This window comes from Helianthus annuus, chromosome 3, assembly GCF_002127325.2.
Source record: "Helianthus annuus cultivar XRQ/B chromosome 3, HanXRQr2.0-SUNRISE, whole genome shotgun sequence".
Classification (NCBI taxonomy): domain Eukaryota; kingdom Viridiplantae; phylum Streptophyta; class Magnoliopsida; order Asterales; family Asteraceae; genus Helianthus; species Helianthus annuus.
The window spans coordinates 18,265,597-18,287,860 of NC_035435.2; the positions used below are offsets into that span (position 1 = coordinate 18,265,597).

The 22,264-nt window shown below is 38.8% G+C and overlaps 1 protein-coding gene across 1 annotated transcript; it reads left to right on the forward strand.

Moving 5' to 3' along the window:
- Window positions 1-18,358: 18,358 nt before the first annotated feature.
- Window positions 18,359-18,841, forward strand: LOC118490372. The gene is made up of 2 exons (XM_035987972.1): window positions 18,359-18,512; window positions 18,609-18,841. Exons 1-2 carry the CDS (start codon window positions 18,359-18,361, stop codon window positions 18,839-18,841), a joined length of 387 nt encoding a protein of 128 aa, XP_035843865.1.
- Window positions 18,842-22,264: the final 3,423 nt, after the last annotated feature.

Consider the following 22,264-nt stretch of genomic DNA (forward strand, 5'->3'; position numbering starts at 1 on the left):
ATTTCGTGGATATCTAGAGAGCTTGAAATCCGTTGGACGATGAACCAAATTTTGTCTATAAAATCAACCTTGAGCACAAGGGATTTACACACACAAAACACCAACTCACTCTCACTCTCTCTTGCTCCCTATTCTCGGCCGAGAGCTCCTCACATCCATCCATCCATTTCGGTTTTGATCTTGCCATTCCAAGCTTATACAAGTGCCGAGGATCACGTACAAGGAAGCTTGAAGCAAGCGGAAGTTGAAGGACCTCGTTCATTTGCTTTTATCCATGCCATTTTCGCCAAAAATCTTCCCTAGCCCCGAGCTAGAGGTATAACATTTAAAACTCACTCTTGATCGTATCTAAAGTGGTTAATATGATTTTTAACGGTTAAAAGTTGGAATCATGCGTTTTGAATCTTTAAAGACTACTAAAACTAGAATATTGTTGGTTAAAAGCTTATAACGCGTGTAAAAGTCGTAGTATTCGAATATGTTGATTATTGAGGCCCGATCTACGATGTGGTGGCTCTTATCATCGTTTAACCCGACTTTGTTAAGATCACGAATCTTGACATACGCTTGTTTCTATCGGTACAAGGGTTAAAAGGTGAAACTCCACCACACGAGAAACATGAACTTGTGTAAAAGTATTTTGACTTGTAAAATAGTACTTAAAACGAGCCGGTCTACGTATGTACAAGTGGTATATTCGTAGAACCAAGTGTCGAGAAAATCATGTTTTATAAAAGTTGGATGACATGTTAATAAATATGATTTTTACAAACTACAAGTGTATAAACACTTGTGAAACAAAAGATCCGACAAAATAACAATTTTTACAAAAGTTGTCGGGAAGTTGTAAAGAATGATTTGTTCCAAAAACGGGGTTTTTACAAGACTAAACTATTTTATACATAGATCCACTAAATATAAGGTGATCTACACTATGACTTTCGGAAAAACTACAAGTTCATGTAATAATGCGATTTTACATATTAGTCTACAAGTTTAATGTATTGAAACTGGTTTGAAGTATCGGAAATTGATTGGTTGATTTAAAGAAGTGTTGAAGAGATTTTGTAAAAGAAAATGATACGCTTGAAAGCGTGGCCACCTCCAGTTACAGGGGAAACTCTGGCGAAATTTTTCTAAAATCTAGCACTTAGAATTATTTACAAGTGTTAAACTATTTTGAGATGTTTTCAAAATACATTTCGCCATGACTTTATTTATTAAATAATCGGAGGTGGGATTTTCACAAAAACTAAACGTGATAAATATTTATTCGATAAATATATTTTTCACCACACTGTTTATGATTATTTTGTGAAAATATATAAATATTATTTTTAGAGTAAAAATAATATTTACAAACTTTGTCGAACCCAAAATAATACCAACGCCTACACGACAAACATATAAGTTACAACGGTAATTACTATTACCACTAAATCGCCAAAACGTAACTTACGCCTTATCCGGAAATATTCATAAATACGGATATTGTCAACGTATTATTTTGGAAATTATTATGTGAAGAGAAAATATATTATTTTTGAGAAAAATAATTATATTTTGGAATGAGAAATAAAATATATTAAGTGAGACTTAATAATATAAATGCACATGTATTAATTCCCCCATCCTTGGGAAGGAGACTTATTACCAATTATGTACAAGGAACAGTTGTCTAACTGTTTCCCGAAAATTAAACTATAAAGCTAAAGCACGGCCATCCGTCTAATAGAATTAGCACATGTAGGTCGTTGCACAGCTTTCGGACATTTGGAGTGCTTGATTTAGCTACGCACTGACTGTGAGTTCTTGTCCCTCTTTTCTCTTAACTGTTTTCAGTTTATAAACTGCGGGGGTGAAATACATGTTACTATGATTATGAATATGTTTATACATGGTATGGTTAGCGTAAGGAGGTTTGTTACTTAGATCATGTGAGTGGGTAGGCGGAAACTTGAGGCCATTAATCCTCATAGTAGGACCGAGGGACAGGAGCGGTAGATCTATCTGGGTGTAGCGAGCCCAGCCCCAGGTCCATCTGAACGGACCTCGGGGTGACTTAGTGCCCGACGCATAAATCCGCTAGGTTTGAGTCATCCCTACTTGCACTTCACACATATCAATGGCCTTGCAAACCATTGGTGATCTCTTTTTCCTTATTTGCTACATACCAGGTTTTTGATAAAGATAAAGGTTTATTTACTCACTATCGCATTAACTCGCTCAACATTATTGTTGATTTTTCAACTTACATGTATTTCAGGAAACTAACGATCTGGCGCGGTATGGCTTGTTTTCCGCTGCATTAGGCCCGAGGTCATCCAGGGTTCGAGGCTTGTGACTCTTTCCTGGACAAGTCACAGTCCCTGAACCATGTTTACTTTAGGTTTGCATTTGTAATGTTTAGACAAGTTATGATGGTTGGGTGTTAACCCATTAAGACAATGTTTTACCATTTTATTATCAATGGATGATCTTGCATATTTTTAATTCATATAGCTTGTTATGATTAAGCTATGGTATTAAGAAGTCACACCAAATTAACCACGCTTCCGCAAAACCAGGGTGTGACAATCTATACACTGAACGAGGCAAGAATTTTATGTCACACCCCAACCGATGGCGGAATCATCGGGGCGTGGCACTGAGCGAAATAGATTGTTCATGAGAATCCATAACAACTATTTATGACAATATTTATAAGGTTTAATATCCCATACTGTGACAACCGTCACTTTTCCGTACATTCCGTACACTAAATGAACAGTGATCTGTGCCTTAATGAACATACATGATCTAGTTTACAAGAGAAATAAGTTTCTGAATTCCATACAAGTGAATTCATGTACGTTTTATACTACAAAATATTGCTTTATGCAAAAACGAGAGCGTTGCGTCAAAAATATTAGTAAACTCACCGGTAAGACACACTGTGTCAACGGAACTGCAGAAAGCAGTCAGACAATAAAATTGGAGCCTAGGTGTAGGTCCAATAACAAGAATACATTAAAACCCAAGAGTACATACAAGGGTTTAATATATATGCTATATGAAAGCAAAAATAAGCACTAAAAAGCACCCGAAACACACTTTAAGAGCATAACTAATTGCGACAAAACTGCGAAATGAACGTTGATGGCCGCCCGGATAATATTTAATCCCACAAATATTCTGTTATGATTAAAATTTTATTTTAATCAGGTTCGTGTTGAAAAATAAATTAAAACGCTTAAAAACGTTATTTTTCAAGTTTAAGCACGTACCGTGTGTTCCTACGCGACACAGTGCTTACACTGCAAAACGCAGACAACGCAGAAAACCTAGGAATATTCCAGGAATATGCTAGGAATATGCTAAGAATATTCCAGGAATATGCTAGGAATATGCTAGGAATATTCCAAGAATATGCTAGGAATATTCCAAGAATATGCTAGGAATATGCTAAGAATATTCCAGGAATATGCTAGGAATATGCTAGGAATATTCCAAAGAATATGCTAGGAATATGCTAGGAATATTCCAGGAATATGCCAGGAATATGCCAGGAATATGCTAGGAATATTCCAGGAATATGCCAGGAATATGCTAGGAATATTCCAGGAATATGCCAGGAATATGCTAGGAATATGCCATATGGAATGTCTATAAATACCTTGAGATGGCACACTAGACAATTCACCACCCAACACCACAAAACTACTCTCTCCTCTCCCTCAAAAAACTTTCGGCCGAACACCCCTTGATCGTCCATCATATTTTTCGATTTTGTTCTTCACATTCCAACATCATACAAGTGTCAAGTGTCACGCATAAGAAGGCTTGGTGCACTCGGATCTCGAAGGACCTCTTTCTCTAGCTTTTATCCACCACATTCGCGTCTAGATACTTCCCTAGCCTCGAGCTAGTGGTATGTTGCTTAAAACACATTCTTGAGCTATTTTGAAGTGGTTAATGTGATGTGTAATGATTAAAACTCGAAATCTTACAAAATGGTGCATTAAAGTCTACTAAAAACATGAAAAATGATGGTTAAAAGCTCACTAGTTGTGTAAATGTTGTAGTAATTGAAATTTGTGATTATTTAGGCCCGATCTACGTTGTGGTAGCTCGGATCATCATTTAACCCTGTTTGGTTAAGATCATGGATCTTGACATAAGCTTGTTTGAAATGGTGCAAGGGTTAAAAGGTGAAACTCTACCACACAAGAAACATGAACTTGTGTAAAAGTATTTTTACTTATGAAATAGTGTCTAAAACTAGCCGATCTATGTGTCCACAAGTGGTATTTTCAAAAGACCAAGCGTCAAAAGAAATCACATGTTCTAATCCGGATCTTACACAAACAAAAGTGATTTTTTGTGATCAAACAAGTGTGCGAACACTAGTGTAACAAAAGTTTTAACAAAGAAATAATTTTCGTAAAAACCGACTAGAAGTTGTGGAAATTCATATTCTTTAAAAATAAAGTTTTTTTTTTAAGAAATTAAACTTATTTTTAAAGATAACAAGACTTACTAAATGTGCTAGTAAATTACTACACATTTTTGTAAATATGCAAGTTCATGAAATGGGGAAAATTAGTGATTGTTGTTGATGATTATTGTTGATAATTGTTGTTGATGATTATTGTTGATAATTGTTGTTGATGATTATTGTTGATAATTGTTGTTGATAATTGTTGACGATTTAAAATAAAATAAACACATGTTTTGAAAACATGGGAAACCTCCATTTTTAGGGGAAACTCTGTCAAAATTTTTATAAATTTTGACACTTAGAAAAATATAAGTTTTTGAAGAACTTATTCCCTAAAAATGTATTTAAAGGTATTACCAAGGTTTCCCTAATTTTTGGTGATAAGAAATGAGGATTTCTTCAAAAATAAAAGTGGATATAAATATGTATATTTTTGAGAGAAAAATATATATTATTTTATCACCAACTTTTGTGCTAAGTGTATATAGTATGTGTTATACGTGCTAGCGTATTGAGACGTAAAGATACACTAAATACTCATGAGGAGTATAAACATGAAAATACACATACAACATGCTTAGACACATACAAGAGGATATATTTATGAAAATATATTACTTGGACAAAATACATAATTCGGGTGCAAAATACAAGATACGTATATTTATTTTTGAGAAAATGATATAAGACAAATAGTTAAAAATATAAATATTTTTAACACAAGAACACAAATACAAAAGATAGTGACTTGCACTTGTGCGATACAAGTCTAGTGACTAACGTTAATAAAACGCGTTTAGGTCACGACGCTAGATAAGCAACTCCGGTGAAGTTTACGACGCAGGAACGCAAAGTTGTGAGTTCATGCTCCCCCTTTTCTTTAACTGTTTTTGGTTTTATAACTCTCGGGGGTGAAATACATGTTACAAATATTATAATTTTTTTACAAGTAGTAAAAATACAAGAAGCACTCTTGGTGAGAACGAGTACCGAGTGCAATACGAATCGAGAATACAAAAATACGAGAAGCACACTTGGTGAGAACGAGAACCAAGTATGATGTGCTTTAAGAAATGCCTAGAAATTACTAGATCATGTGAGCATAGACTTAATACTAAAAATGCCATAAAGTCTTGGTGAAAACTAGTACCAAGCCATTAAAACATTCAGTAATTAGGGACGAGGGTTAGATCTAACGGGTACGGCCGAGCCCCACTCATGGTCCTTATGTGACCTCTTGAGTGCTTCGGTGTCCCAGTCGAGGTAAATCGACACAGTCGAGGTAAATCCACACAGTCGAGGGTAATCGACACAGTCAAGGGAAATTGACACAGTCGAGGTTAATCGACACAGTCGAGGGTAATCGACATAGTTAAAGGAGCCAACACTAATGCTCCATAAGTCCTCACATGCCTTAAAGGAGCCAACACTAATGCTCCATATGTCCTCACATGCCGAAATGTCTTTGTACAAACATTCAATTAGTACGTGGTGTACACAAGAAAACTTGATTTTTGCAAGAATACTTTATTTATACAAGATACATACCATGTTTTCATACTCGGTATGCAAAACGCATGAACTCGCTCAACTTTATGTTGATGTTTTCCAAAATTACATGTATTTCAGGTGACAGGATGGATCTTGGGCGCAAGTGTTGTAACTAGAAGTAGACTACAAGTTTAGATGTCATCCACTTTTGTTGAATTGTAACCTAGATGAAGGTTGTGTTTTAAAACTTAAATGACAAGTGTTTGTGATCCTCAAAATTTTCCGAATGGATGAACATCGTTTTAAATCATGTAGTTGTTTATTATGATCGAATGCAATCATAACAAGCTAGTCACACATCATACGCTTCCGCAAAAGACAGGGTGTGACAGTTTGGTATCAGAGCCTCGATTGTAGTGAACTAGGATTCCTTCTCGAGTCTAGACTACAATCACTAAAGTGCTTTCACAAAAACATTTTACAAAATGGTTTTCATTGCATTCACGAAAGCGCTAAGATCCACGAGTCAGACACTTTTCAAAGAAAAGACAAGGCAAGGACATTAGTGAGGAATACCCATAGAGTAAGGTGCCAACCAAGGCATAGTCTACAAAAGTTAGACTTGACAAAATGACCCCCCCCAAAACGAGAGTTATACGTGGTATCATGCATTAAGTTACTTGATTATGCTAAGTAGCATATTTGTTATTTGTATTCATGCATACGAATAAGTGTACGGAATGATTATTGACGTGAATAAAATTCTTTCGACTCCGACTCCTATTACGGTACGTGACTCGCACGATGAAGCTATCGACCTCGCGTCCTTTGCAAAGCTCGTGGCTGGGAGTGATTACCAGACAAGACTCTGAGCTTACTTCCGTAGGAGATGGCTGCTCTTCCCTCTCGAACGTGAAGATGCCAAACTACGGTGGTGATGACGAGGCAGAGGCGGCGACCTTGAACGAACTCTTAATCAACGGGACGAGATCCCTCCGGATTATGTGAAGCAAAACTGACAACATACTTGACTAGAAAAGGAAGATGAAGTATTCATCACGAAGGTGCCCCTCCAACTACTAGGAATTCTCTCCATTCCTATTCCATCTAATCATCGTGCCTATACGCGCATAACAGTAACGAATGTTAGCGCATGGACCTCCGCAATGGTCCTTTCCATGGCAAGGAGTGTAAGGACAGTAGTGTCCCCTCCTAGATCAATCATCTGCTTGGACGAGAGAAAATTGGGGTAACTGTGCAAGACAATTTATTATTACGGGGGCCCACGTAATAACGACTTGTAGTGCACAGAAATCCTGGTGGACTCTACGGGTCGAGCTAATGAAAACCACACCAAATTCAATGTATAGGTGTCCTCACCTTCATCTGGTAGAACATCACATAGATCAGTGCTTTAGCACGTAAGAAAGTAGGAAGCCTGTCTCAGCCTACTTCGTGACTGACACTTCTACCTGCGTACGAGACGTTTGAGGAAAACGACATTTAAGCAAGTGAAGATGAGAAACATTCAAGAGATTCAGCGACTTTGCACTCTCTATCACCCATACACGAGCAACCCCCTCTAAGGGAAAATGTACGCCCCAGTAAAGCCAAAAACCTAAGAAAACCAATGTAGCGGGAAATAACTGAAACCTAAATGACCGAGGCAATGTAACCTCAAGTTCGTTTTAAGCCAAGTTGGCAAGCCTAAGTGAAGGCTCAGTAACTGTTTTCCCGCTCATACATTGAGTATTTATGTATACATGTGAAATTGGGTGATTACATAATGGCTTATGGTGCTATGTACCTCATAGACACCTGGAATGTTGCCTAACCTACTTCATACCGTTTTGGCAGAAGGGAATGCCGCCCAGGCGAGACACCAACACCAGTACGCTACCAAGAACAGAAGCCAAGCTGCAAGAATGCATCTCGCAGGCAATTGCACGACATGAAGCCCTCCGCTCTAAGCACATCAATGGCACGACTGAGAATAACCCTCCAACTGGCTGCACCTATAAACAGTTCCTGGACTGCAAGCCTTTGAATTTTGATGGCACAGGAGGTGCCGTTGCATTTGTTCGTTGGACAGAAAAGACGGACTCAGTTCTAAGAATGAGTAACTGTTCACCCCAACAAAGCGTTACCTATATCTCAGGGTTATTTCTGGATGGCGCACTCTCATGGTGGAACCTTCAGGTTCAGACCCTTGGTGCAGATGCTGCTTATGCACTGAGCTGGGACGAGCTCAAGGTAATGATGGAAAAGAAATACTGTTCTAGGACTGAAATCCAGAAGCTTGAGGTGGAGTTCTGGAATTTGAAAATGGACGGACCGAAGATTCCTGAATACGTCCAGCGATCTCACGACTTGTCTAGGGTCGTCCCCTACCTAGTCAAACCGGAATTCAAGAGGATAGAACGATTCATTTGGGGACTTGCACCCCAGATTAGGGGCATGGTTACTACCTCAAAACCCTCAACCATCGCAGAGGCTATCGATACGAGTGTCACCCTTACTGAAGAGGCTCTACGTGCGGGAAAATTTTCGGAATCTGAGGATAACAAGAAAGAGACTCATGTGGAGTCGTCAAGCAACAAGAAGAGGAAGTCCTCAAACCTAAAGACGAGCACCCAACTCAACTATGGAAGCTCTAAAGCAAACAAAAGAAAGAAAGTGAATTCGCCACATGGCAGGAGCACTGATGGAGCCATTAATAGGGCAGGTGGTAATGTTTACTCGGGGACTAAGCCGAGGTGCAGAGAATGCACTTTTCACCATAAAGGTCGATGTCTGAAGCCTAGGTGTGGAAAGTGTGGAAAAGAAGGGCACAACAGGGACGCCTGTTGGGCGAAGGACCCAGATGGAAGAAATAAGAGAATACCCGGTTGCTACAAATGTGGTGAAGCAGGGCACTTTAGGAAAGATTGCCCAAAGAAGAAACAAGCAAGGAAGGGTTTTCACGATCGAAACTCGTGAACCACGCTAGGATCCAGATGCGGTTCCGGGTACGTTCCCTATTAACCACCCTTATGCATCTATTTCTAATACTGGCATCAACCTTAACCTTGCATGCTTAGAACTTAAGAAACTTCTTGGCCTAGTCTCAAGTAAGATAGACGTCCCGTATTCTTTAGAAATGGGCATATAGAAGGATAGCTTAAACAGTCGAAGCGATTAAGGATCGTGATTAGGCACTCAGAGGGCCGTAACCTTCTGTTACCATTGACTCGTGAGGTCATAATAATCAGCATGGATCGGAAATCCAAGTATGCAGCTGAAGTCGTCAATACGAGAAAATCAGACGCATCCCTCGTGCGAATGATGAAACCCAACTTTACTGTAATAGGCGCAAGGATGCTAGACCCCATAAGGCGGCAGATCTACGACATCCTTCATTGGTCGAAGAGGCATAGAAATGCCTCTGAGTAGACTGCAGAACCTGGGAACATCCCCGCGATGGAAGAAGTTCTAGTAGCCTTTTCAAAAGACTTGCCAGAAATGCCCCTTCGCAGCGTCAAGAGAAGTTTAGGATAAACCACGTGCCAAGAGCAGCACCAGTGTCGAATAATGTCTTACCGACTAACTTCGTCCGTAAAGCATGAGCTCCGGACGTAACTGCAAGAGCTACCAGACAGAGGAAGTTAAGGACATGACGCCTTTAGTTAGGGATATGAGGAGAAAGTTGGCAGTTCCATTTTGCGTAAATTCCTGAGAATTGAGAATCAGAATCCTTTGCCAACGACTGGCAACATAAACAAACAAAATCATAAGATCCTAGTTGCCACCCAAGGATCAACTTGAGGACAGGATGTCCATGACTGTGTATACCAGAAGGAAGTGTCCCTGAAACGACCTTTAGGACTCGCTTTGGAAGTTACGAGTTCCTTGTCGTACCATTTGGCCTAACACATGCATCGACAATATTCATGGACCTCATGAAATCGAACGTGTAAGCCATACCTAGATAAGCCATATACTTATTGACTACATTCTCATATGGCCAATGACCAAGGAAGGTCGTGAGCAACAACTGCAATTTACCTTGCAACTCTTAGAGAAAGAACAGTTAAGCGCTATGATGACGAAAAGCGGATTTCGAATTCGCAAAGTGAGAACTTTCAGATCCATGATGGATAAGAACGAGATTCATGCCAACCCTGCAACCAAGAGCTAAGGAGCTAGAGTTGCAATTATGTGACGCCTCTCGACAAAGTCTCGATTGTACGCCGATGCAACAAGACCACGACATTACATACGTGGCACATTGATTAAGGAATCAGGAGAAGAACCCTTGAGATAGGTACAGTCATTGCGCGCAGCAAACTGGGCGTTATTACCTGAAAGAAAACGTTGCACGATCTTTACTGATCGCAAGGGATTGCAGCACACCGATGATCGTAAGAACTCGAATATGAACTGAGCTGTTGAACGATGCAGACTGTATGAACAAGATGCGTGCTTGTGTGATAAACTTTGATAAAAAGTTGGAACACTCACTTACCCTTAGTAGAGTCTTCCTACAACAGTATTTATCACGCCGCCGTCTAAACCGCTTTGTGTAAAGCTTTAGATGGAACGTAATGAGTCAATTCCCGTTGTGTTGAACGGAGACCGGGAATAATGGATCAACTGGCCGAGATGGTCCAGGAAAAATCTAGAGGCAAGGTCGTTCATATATGTGATTATATCAAGACAGCCCGCAGAACACAGAAAGATTACGCCGATGAGAGGCAGAAATCGTAAGAATTTGAGACAAGAAGCACGACTAAATTGAGAGCCGCGCCTAGAAAGGGCGTAGTGTGAATTGGAAAACGAAAAGATTGAATCCCCGGTGTAGGGATCAGAACCATTGTTCACAAGATGAAGCTTCCAGAAAAAGATCAGTAGTGATCGCGACACATTCATGTGTCTAGTCTTTAGAGGAGTCTGACGCAAGGAACAGTCATAGTTCCCACAAATAAGATTCAAGTCAATGATATACTATACAACCTGTTGAGGTTTCGGACCAAGAGTCCACAAAATGCAGAAAAGACATGATTGATTTACTTGAGCATGATAAAATACATGACATGAGAACACAAAGACGTGTTTCAAATATAAGTGACCATATTGGTTTCACAACTCCCCTGCGACCGATGGCATCGCTTGAATTTCGGGACGAAATTCTTTTAACGGGGGGAGACTGTGACAACCGTCACTTTTCCGTACATTCCGTACACTAAATGAACAGTGATCTGTGCCTTAATGAACATACATGATCTAGTTTACAAGAGAAATAAGTTTCTGAATTCCATACAAGTGAATTCATGTACGTTTTATACTACAAAATATTGCTTTATGCAAAAACGAGAGCGTTGCGTCAAAAATATTAGTAAACTCACCGGTAAGACACACTGTGTCAACGGAACTGCAGAAAGCAGTCAGACAATAAAATTGGAGCCTAGGTGTAGGTCAAATAACAAGAATACATTAAAACCCAAGAGTACATACAAGGGTTTAATATATATGCTATATGAAAGCAAAAATAAGCACTAAAAAGCACCCGAAACACACTTTAAGAGCAGAACTAATTGCGACAAAACTGCGAAACGAACGTTGATGGCCGCCCGGATAATATTTAATCCCACAAATATTCTGTTATGATTAAAATTTTATTTTAATCAGGTTCGTGTTGAAAAATAAATTAAAACGCTTAAAAACGTTATTTTTCAAGTTTAAGCACGTACCGTGTGTTCCTACGCGACACAGTGCTTACACTGCAAAACGCAGACAACGCAGAAAACCTAGGAATATTCCAGGAATATGCTAGGAATATGCTAAGAATATTCCAGGAATATGCTAGGAATATGCTAGGAATATTCCAAGAATATGCTAGGAATATTCCAAGAATATGCTAGGAATATGCTAAGAATATTCCAGGAATATGCTAGGAATATGCTAGGAATATTCCAAAGAATATGCTAGGAATATGCTAGGAATATTCCAGGAATATGCCAGGAATATGCCAGGAATATGCTAGGAATATTCCAGGAATATGCCAGGAATATGCTAGGAATATTCCAGGAATATGCCAGGAATATGCTAGGAATATGCCATATGGAATGTCTATAAATACCTTGAGATGGCACACTAGACAATTCACCACCCAACACCACAAAACTACTCTCTCCTCTCCCTCAAAAAACTTTCGGCCGAACACCCCTTGATCGTCCATCATATTTTTCGATTTTGTTCTTCACATTCCAACATCATACAAGTGTCAAGTGTCACGCATAAGAAGGCTTGGTGCACTCGGATCTCGAAGGACCTCTTTCTCTAGCTTTTATCCACCACATTCGCGTCTAGATACTTCCCTAGCCTCGAGCTAGTGGTATGTTGCTTAAAACACATTCTTGAGCTATTTTGAAGTGGTTAATGTGATGTGTAATGATTAAAACTCGAAATCTTACAAAATGGTGCATTAAAGTCTACTAAAAACATGAAAAATGATGGTTAAAAGCTCACTAGTTGTGTAAATGTTGTAGTAATTGAAATTTGTGATTATTTAGGCCCGATCTACGTTGTGGTAGCTCGGATCATCATTTAACCCTGTTTGGTTAAGATCATGGATCTTGACATAAGCTTGTTTGAAATGGTGCAAGGGTTAAAAGGTGAAACTCTACCACACAAGAAACATGAACTTGTGTAAAAGTATTTTTACTTATGAAATAGTGTCTAAAACTAGCCGATCTATGTGTCCACAAGTGGTATTTTCAAAAGACCAAGCGTCAAAAGAAATCACATGTTCTAATCCGGATCTTACACAAACAAAAGTGATTTTTTGTGATCAAACAAGTGTGCGAACACTAGTGTAACAAAAGTTTTAACAAAGAAATAATTTTCGTAAAAACCGACTAGAAGTTGTGGAACTTCATATTCTTTAAAAATAAAGTTTTTTTTTTAAGAAATTAAACTTATTTTTAAAGATAACAAGACTTACTAAATGTGCTAGTAAATTACTACACATTTTTGTAAATATGCAAGTTCATGAAATGGGGAAAATCAGTGATTGTTGTTGATGATTATTGTTGATAATTGTTGTTGATGATTATTGTTGATAATTGTTGTTGATGATTATTGTTGATAATTGTTGTTGATAATTGTTGACGATTTAAAATAAAATAAACACATGTTTTGAAAACATGGGAAACCTCCATTTTTAGGGGAAACTCTGTCAAAATTTTTATAAATTTTGACACTTAGAAAAATATAAGTTTTTGAAGAACTTATTCCCTAAAAATGTATTTAAAGGTATTACCAAGGTTTCCCTAATTTTTGGTGATAAGAAATGAGGATTTCTTCAAAAATAAAAGTGGATATAAATATGTATATTTTTGAGAGAAAAATATATATTATTTTATCACCAACTTTTGTGCTAAGTGTATATAGTATGTGTTATACGTGCTAGCGTATTGAGACGTAAAGATACACTAAATACTCATGAGGAGTATAAACATGAAAATACACATACAACATGCTTAGACACATACAAGAGGATATATTTATGAAAATATATTACTTGGACAAAATACATAATTCGGGTGCAAAATACAAGATACGTATATTTATTTTTGAGAAAATGATATAAGACAAATAGTTAAAAATATAAATATTTTTAACACAAGAACACAAATACAAAAGATAGTGACTTGCACTTGTGCGATACAAGTCTAGTGACTAACGTTAATAAAACGCGTTTAGGTCACGACGCTAGATAAGCAACTCCGGTGAAGTTTACGACGCAGGAACGCAAAGTTGTGAGTTCATGCTCCCCCTTTTCTTTAACTGTTTTTGGTTTTATAACTCTCGGGGGTGAAATACATGTTACAAATATTATAATTTTTTTACAAGTAGTAAAAATACAAGAAGCACTCTTGGTGAGAACGAGTACCGAGTGCAATACGAATCGAGAATACAAAAATACGAGAAGCACACTTGGTGAGAACGAGAACCAAGTATGATGTGCTTTAAGAAATGCCTAGAAATTACTAGATCATGTGAGCATAGACTTAATACTAAAAATGCCATAAAGTCTTGGTGAAAACTAGTACCAAGCCATTAAAACATTCAGTAATTAGGGACGAGGGTTAGATCTAACGGGTACGGCCGAGCCCCACTCATGGTCCTTATGTGACCTCTTGAGTGCTTCGGTGTCCCAGTCGAGGTAAATCGACACAGTCGAGGTAAATCCACACAGTCGAGGGTAATCGACACAGTCAAGGGAAATTGACACAGTCGAGGTTAATCGACACAGTCGAGGGTAATCGACATAGTTAAAGGAGCCAATACTAATGCTCCATAAGTCCTCACATGCCTTAAAGGAGCCAACACTAATGCTCCATATGTCCTCACATGCCGAAATGTCTTTGTACAAACATTCAATTAGTACGTGGTATACACAAGAAAACTTGATTTTTGCAAGAATACTTTATTTATACAAGATACATACCATGTTTTCATACTCGGTATGCAAAACGCATGAACTCGCTCAACTTTATGTTGATGTTTTCCAAAATTACATGTATTTCAGGTGACAGGATGGATCTTGGGCGCAAGTGTTGTAACTAGAAGTAGACTACAAGTTTAGATGTCATCCACTTTTGTTGAATTGTAACCTAGATGAAGGTTGTGTTTTAAAACTTAAATGACAAGTGTTTGTGATCCTCAAAATTTTCCGAATGGATGAACATCGTTTTAAATTATGTAGTTGTTTATTATGATCGAATGCAATCATAACAAGCTAGTCACACATCATACGCTTCCGCAAAAGACAGGGTGTGACACATACTATTAAACAAATAATGCAAAACAGTCATTACGGATATTCAGTCTCAAAAACAAATTCCACTCCGACAACTCAGATTTTATTTGGTGAGTTTCTAGACTTCCTAACTTGTTTGCAGCATAACATCCAATCAACCTGTCATATACGTAAAATAAAGTCAATACATAAAGTAAAGGTGAGTACACAAGTTTGCATAGATATAGTATGAAAATTGTTTACGCATAACCAGCATGTAACATGTAACACGTAACGGGCGAAGCATGTAACTACCAACAATGGTACAACCTAACCACGTGACTGCGATGTAGAGCATGCGCGGCACATGTTCACCGAAGTAAACACGTGAAGTAAAGTAATGTGATCCTTAGCAACCCCTGTTCACAACAGGTGCTGAGTCCAAACTATACTACTATCGTTGCTAAAGGCGGACTAGTGTAACACTGTGTAAGCGTAGTAATAAGCATTCAACAAATCACATATAGCTAGGGGTGCAAACGAGCCGAGCGGCTCGTGAGCTACTCGAGATCGGCTCGAGAAAAAGCTCAAAACGAGCCGAGCCTTATCGAGCCCGAGCCGAGCTTGAGCCTAAAATAGAGCTCGTTTGTTTATCGAGCCCGAGCCCGAGCCTTAGTGTAAACGAGCCGAGTCGAGCCGAGCTTATATAAACTCGTTTACATGCCGACCTCGAACCTAAAAATAAGCTTATTTAGTAAACGATCCCGAGCCTGAGCTTCACTTATCGAGCTCGCGAGCCTAAAAAGTCTACTATTTATATTATTTTTCCTTAATATATTAATTAATAGATAATAAACGAGCTGAGCCCGAGCCGAGCTCGAGCTTGAGAAAATACCAACGAGCCGAGCTCGAGCTTTGAAAATAAAGCTCGAATCGAGCCGAGCTCGAGCTCGAGCTCGGGCTTGGCTCGGCTCGTTTGCACCTCTACATATAGCATACGGGAGCGGTTAACGTTTATAAAGTGTTTGTGTTGTGTGTTGTGTTTTGATAGAGAAAGTATGTAACACCCAAAAGTGCGTTAAACGAAAATGGGTTCGAGTATACTCACAGAGCGTGTACTAATCAAGAAACACGATCCTCAATGGATTGAAGGGAGCGCCGGGTCAGCCTGCGTACGGGAACAAAAGCATAAGTCCTCCAAAGTGCTGAAACGGTCGAAAATCGGATTGTCGGTGGGAAACAGAAGGTTTGTACGAAGTTGGTGCCTTCGTACAAAGGTGTGCCTTCGTACGAAGGTGGGTCTTCGCACACGTGGGGCTTCCGTTGTCCAAAATCGAGTGTCTTCGCGTCGTCTTCGGAAAATCGAGTTTTCATCCCTCCAACCTTAAGCTATTGATTGAGCTTAGAGTCGGAGAGGTCTTTGATTGTGTCACGAGTGGAAATTGGGCTGTGTTGTGTAAAACCAGGGCCTTCGTACGAAGGCAGCGTCTTCGTACGAGGCCATCTACCTTCGTACGAAGGCAGTGCCTTCGTACGAAGCTGGCTTCGCACAGAACAATCCAGTTCATAAACGTGGCTGGTTTTGGCATTCAGTGTTGTGTTTTCGCCTGAATCGGATGTGTTTCTGAGTCCTATCCAAGCTGGTTTCGATATTACCTCAGCTCGTTCCACTATTCAGTGAACGAAATACATGCCGTCTTAGGTCCGTTTAGGGTGAAAATCAAGTATAAACAGGTTCAAAAAAGTTTCATCTTAGGTTCTAACACTTGGTGAGTACGAAATCAACTGATTTCTAACTTAGGAAGCCATGGCTAGTCCCAATACACTCGGTTAAGTGTAAAACCGTTGTAGATGGAAGAGATTTGATGAAAAAGATGAAGAGTTTCTGTAAAAGCAGGAATTTATGGAGAAAAGAGAGGTTTAGTGAAAAGATGAATGTTTTTAAGTGAAATCATTAGAGTTTAGATGAAAACATAGTGATTCTTGTGAAAATCGAAGTGGAAAATGTTGTATAATTGAAGAAAACTGTTAAATCTTACTTGAAAATGGTCAGACAGCAATTCGACAGAGTTTTGGTATGAAATCAGCAAGTGACAATGAATGAGAAGGGGCTAGGTATTTATAGAGAAGCTGGGTTCGCACAACAGCCCCTGGTTCGAACTGGCTGCCTTCGTACGAAGCTGCCTAGCTTCGAACAAGGGTGTTGTTTTGTGCAACGAAATCCTCGTTTAACGTGTAGGATGCTCGTTTAATGCGTTTGTTGCGTTAGTTAGTATTGTATTGTATCGTATCATATTCCATTGTATCATGTTGTATTGTATTGAATTGTGTCATATTGTAACATATCATATTATATTATAACACAATACAATGCAATAGATTACAATACAATTACAATGTAATGCAATACAATAGTGTAACCTCTCATATTACATTATAACAGAAGATATTAATTGTCACTTAAAACAAGTATAAAAAGCTATGAAGACATACTAAAATAACATTTTCTTACCCTCTACTTATTGAGTTAAAATCACATCAAACATGGCACAAACTTCTTTGAAGATGGCGTTCATAGTCACTTTATTTCTTTCGGTTTATGGTAAATCTTTACCTGTTAATCCCTTTTTATATAGAAGTTTACTACTTTATTGCTCAGGGTATATATGTTTTAGGTATGAAGATATCATTTGCTTTTGCTGAGGAACGATCACTAGTAAGTGATCAAAACGAAGTTAAAAACAACGGTGTTGATAACAAATGTAAATGTAAAAGAAACGTTGAATGTTACCGTTGTTGTGAAGATGGGGTGTGTTTTTTTGGTCTTTGTCGTTGTGTTGATAAGAAGTTTTATTGATTAGAAATTAATTAGAATTAAATAAGGTTTGAAAACCATGACTTATGTTGTTCCAATTATGTATTTCAATAAGTGGAATTGAAATAGACCATTTCGAGGTTGTTTGCAATGAGATGGGTTTAAGTTTTGTTTTTTGTTTTTTTTATTTTTATTTTCACTCTTTAGTCCACCCGTAGTGGGGAGTGACTTTCCGGCAGAATCATCCATGGCGCCTTATAGCGCCGCGCCATACCGCTACGGTCGGCGCTATGAGGTATTGAAATCGAGTCCCTGCAAAGACGATAGCGGCGTGAGGGGGTGTTTATTTCAAAAATCTGTCCGTTACCAACGGTCCTTTACATTAAATTAAAATAAATTCCTAAATATCTATATATATTTTTTTTTGAAAAGCCTAAATATCTATATATACCATTTATCTTTAACATTCACCTCAACCAAACTCTCATTCATCAAAATTATACTCCCACTTTCTTTTAAAATATAATGGGATCCCCATCCGAAGATTCGTTCACCGATATTTACCTAATCCATGCAACACGTTAGTCGTTCTCCTCCACGCCCCATTTTGAGGTGCACTTTTATTTTGCCAGACCGTGAAGCCCCAAACGAACGTTTGATAAAAAACTATTTTGATCCCACACCAGTTCATGGGCCCGATGTTTTTAGACAGCGGTTTAGGATGAGCCAAAGGTTATTTTTGCACATTAATGATGATTTTAAAGCTTAGTATGACTACTTTAAGCAAATAATGGATGTGAGAGGATATCCAGGGTTCACCTCAATTCAAAAGGTAACTTCCGCTTTACGTATACTAGCCTACGGAAACACGTACAACATCAACGACGAGTATTTGAAGATGGGGAAGAAAACAACACGAGATAGCGTGGAACATTTCAGCTTCGGTCTTTTTTACTCACTTTTGTAAATTTAATTTTATTTTAAAGTACATCACTAGTAAAACTTTTATATTTAATTTTATATATTTAATTTTATTTTAGATATATGCAAGTTATATGGAAAACGTTACTTGAGAAATCCCACTTGGAACGACCTTCAACAAATATACAAGGTGCATTTAGAAAAACATGGAATACCTGGCATGATTGGTAGTTTGGATTGTCGTCAATGGCGTTGGTATAATTGTCCAACCGCATCGCGAGGTCAACATACACGCGGTGACCAAAAAGGACCAACTTTGGTTTTACAAGCGGTTACGTCATACGACCTTTAGGTATGGTCGGCTTTCTTTGGTGTAGCCGGGTGTATGAACGACATTAATACCTTCGGGTGTTCACCATTGTTAGAGAGCTACATTTCTAGCACGATACCGAAGGCAGGTTTTCATGCAAACGGGAATGAGTACGAGCATGGATACTATCTGGGAGATAGTATATACCCGGAGTATTAGAATATTGTTAAAAAGTTTTCTGAAACGCTCGATGTGGAAAGACAATATTTTAAAAAGCTACAAGAGTCTTTGCGAAAGGACATCGAGAGGTGTTTCGGGGTTCTTCAACAACGATGGCATTTTATTAGAAATCCTTTTCGTATGTGGAATAAAGATAGAATTCGAATGGTCATGTATGCTTGCATCATTATGCATAATACGATCATAGAGGACGATGGAAGTGCGACATGCCAAAACTATTTTCCGGAAGATGTAGTTGAAGGAACCGACCCAAGCAACAATGGAAGAGAGAATCTTAAATGCTCAACTATTGCGATCTAAAGATATACATAACGCGTTAAAGGCGGATTTGGTAGAGCATGCTTGGGCGATTCGTCCAATTCGACACGATGGTGACGTCGAAGAAGACTACGAGGAAGAAAAAGTTGAAGAATTCAAAGCTGGGAACTTTGCAGACGGAGGTTTGAATGATGGAGAAAACGAAGAGGAAGAAGGAGAGAACGACGATGAAGATGAAGAATAATTGTATTGTTTTCTTTTATTGTAATGTTTTTTTTAATTAATAAAAGTGTTTTTTAAATAATCTAGAAATTAATTAAAAAAATAAAAAATTAATGATTAGGTAATGATGGGTATGAGGCTTTATGACTACACCCTCTTGTGATATAAGACTACGGGGTGGGAAGCTTGGGTTGACATGTGGCGGAGGTGGGCTCCACATGGTGCGGCTTGGCTGGGCGTGAAATTTTTTGGGTGTGGGGTGGCGTGGCTTTTTTTGTGGGGTGGCGTGGTTTTTTTGGGTCAAATATGCCCAGGCAGTCCCAGCCATCCATGTCATCTCCACCCCGCCCCACGCCAGGCTTCATAGCCACGTTAGCGGGCAACGTCGCAACCCACGCTGGCCCGGTGTGGCTGAACCGGCGTTGCTTGGCTTCGCCCGCCCCAACCCACGCCCCACACCCCACGGTCTAAAGCCTCATAGAGCTCCCCTTATGCATTTTTTGACACTTGTCGCATAACAACCCACAAGTGGTTGTGAGTGGAGGAGAGATAAAATGTTACTGTTCATCTGTATATTTTGGGAGACACTGTTCACACCCTATAATTTTTTAATATATTTTGAAACTAGTTGTGAGTAGAGAAGTGAGAAAATGTAATGATAAAGTTATAAAAAAAATATTATTTAATTGAAAAGAAAAGAGAAAATGTAGTGTTTTTTAGTGTAATTTAGGTTGAAAATATAATGGAGTTATATATAATATATGCTGTTTAATTTTCTAAGAACTTCATTTTTGTTAACTAAAAAAAGGGAATGCGTGACTGTCTTTAGTTTTTTTATGAACCCTTCCATGTAGTTTTTGTTACATAGAGTTGTATTCAAAGCGAGTATTTTTTTTTGTATTGTAGCTATAACGAGTGTCAGTATCGTTGCAATAGCGTGACAAACCCAACCGCTTATGAGCGAACAACATCGTTGCCCGTACAACATCGGCGTTCGTCTTTCTTGTCTTTTGACAAGCCAAACCTATAACCGCATTTCGTGCAAAAAAAAAAAAAAACGATCACACTTTCGTCGCGAATAGACCTGGCAAACGGGTCGGGTCGGGTTGGGTCATGGGTCAAAATGGGTTCGGGTCAAAACGGGTTCGGGTCAAAACGGGTCAATTACAAAAAAGGGTTGCTTTGGTTCGGGTCAAAACGGGTTCAGGTCGGAACGGGTTCGGGTCAGAACGGGTTCGGGTTGAAACGGGTCCGGGTCAAAACGGGTTTCGGGTCGGGTCGGGTCAGGTTGGTTAAAGTTTGCTTTCTTTAAAAAAACGGAGAGATTATATATCAAGGGGCAATTTTGTCGGGTTGAAACGGGCGCAGGTCAGAACGGGCTTCGGGTCAGGTCTTTTTTTCTTTTTTTTATGATGATTACTAATATGCATTAATTATTCATATACCAATGGCCATCTTTAAATGCCTATCACTCAACAGCATAAAATATTGTTTGAAAATTTGTTAAAATGGTAATACAAGCTGATATAAACTTGCAAAGAGGCCAAGAGTCCCTCACTAGCCAAAAAAACGTGATTGAATCTTGCAACATCTAACCTACAGATTAGGCAACACATGCAAATTAAAATCATTCAATATTGCCAAGTGCCAATCAACAGAGCTAGTCATGCTGCTGTTCATCACCTGAGCCACTGAACCTCAAATAGAAAACAAAAAAGAATTGAACTTTTGATCATGGTTAAGATAGCGATCAACCTAATGCAAAACAGAGGAACATCAAATAGATAAACAATGATAGCCCACGCATTTGTACCACACTTAATCAGGTCGAAACGGTTCGATTCGAAACGGTACTGGTCGAAACGGTTCGCATCGAAACAGTTCGATTTGAAACGGTACTGGTCGAAACGGGACGGGTCGAACGGTTCGCGTCAAAACGGTACGCGTCGAAACGGTTCACGTCGAAACGGTTCAATTTGAAACGGTACTGGTCGAAACGGTACGGGTACAAATGGTACGGGTCGAAACAGTTCGCGTCGAAACGGTACGGGTCGAAACAGTACGAAACACGTCCCGACCCGAAATCGTCTCGCGCGGAGCGCGGAAACTCTTGTCGGCCCAAAATCCGTTGCGATCCGAAACCCGTCCTGTGCAAAAACCCGTGTTGGCCCGAAACCCATTCCGATCCGAAACCTGCCACGTTTCTTTAAGACACTAACCCACATCGACCCATTTCTTTAATGTTGTCAACCCGCTTTGACCCGAAAATAATAAGATGGAATTTCAAGTGACCCATTGTGACCCATTTAGTTAAAATATATTACCTAAACCAACCCATATAGTTTTAAAAGCAACCCAAAGTAACCCACTTGGAAGGCTTTGGGTCAAGATTGCCCCCTCTAGTCGCGAAGCACGTGACGAAAACCTAGTTATCCTTTAAAAATAACATCTAAGAGCATTTACATCCAATCCATCAAATTATACATACATTCTACTAAAAAACAACTCCTATATCAATATATTTTCACTAAAAACAAATATTTTTTCTCTCTCCTTTTCAATTAAATAATATTATCATTACATTTACAGTGTCCCCTCAAATATACAGATGAACAGTAACATTTTCTCTCTCCTCCACTCACAACCACTTTTTATACCCTTTATAATATAAAAACTCCCCCTACGTATTTTGATGGATATTGATGGATAGAATGTGAATGCTCTTAAAAACTGTGGTCAGACGAA

Coding starts and splice junctions, on each gene's coding strand:
- LOC118490372 (XM_035987972.1), top strand. CDS start 18,359: ATGGATGTGAGAGGATATCCAGGGTTCACCTCAATTCAAAAGGTAACT. Junction 18,513..18,608: donor CGTGGAACATTTCAGCTTCG/GTCTTTTTTACT, acceptor ATTTTATTTTAG/ATATATGCAAGTTATATGGA.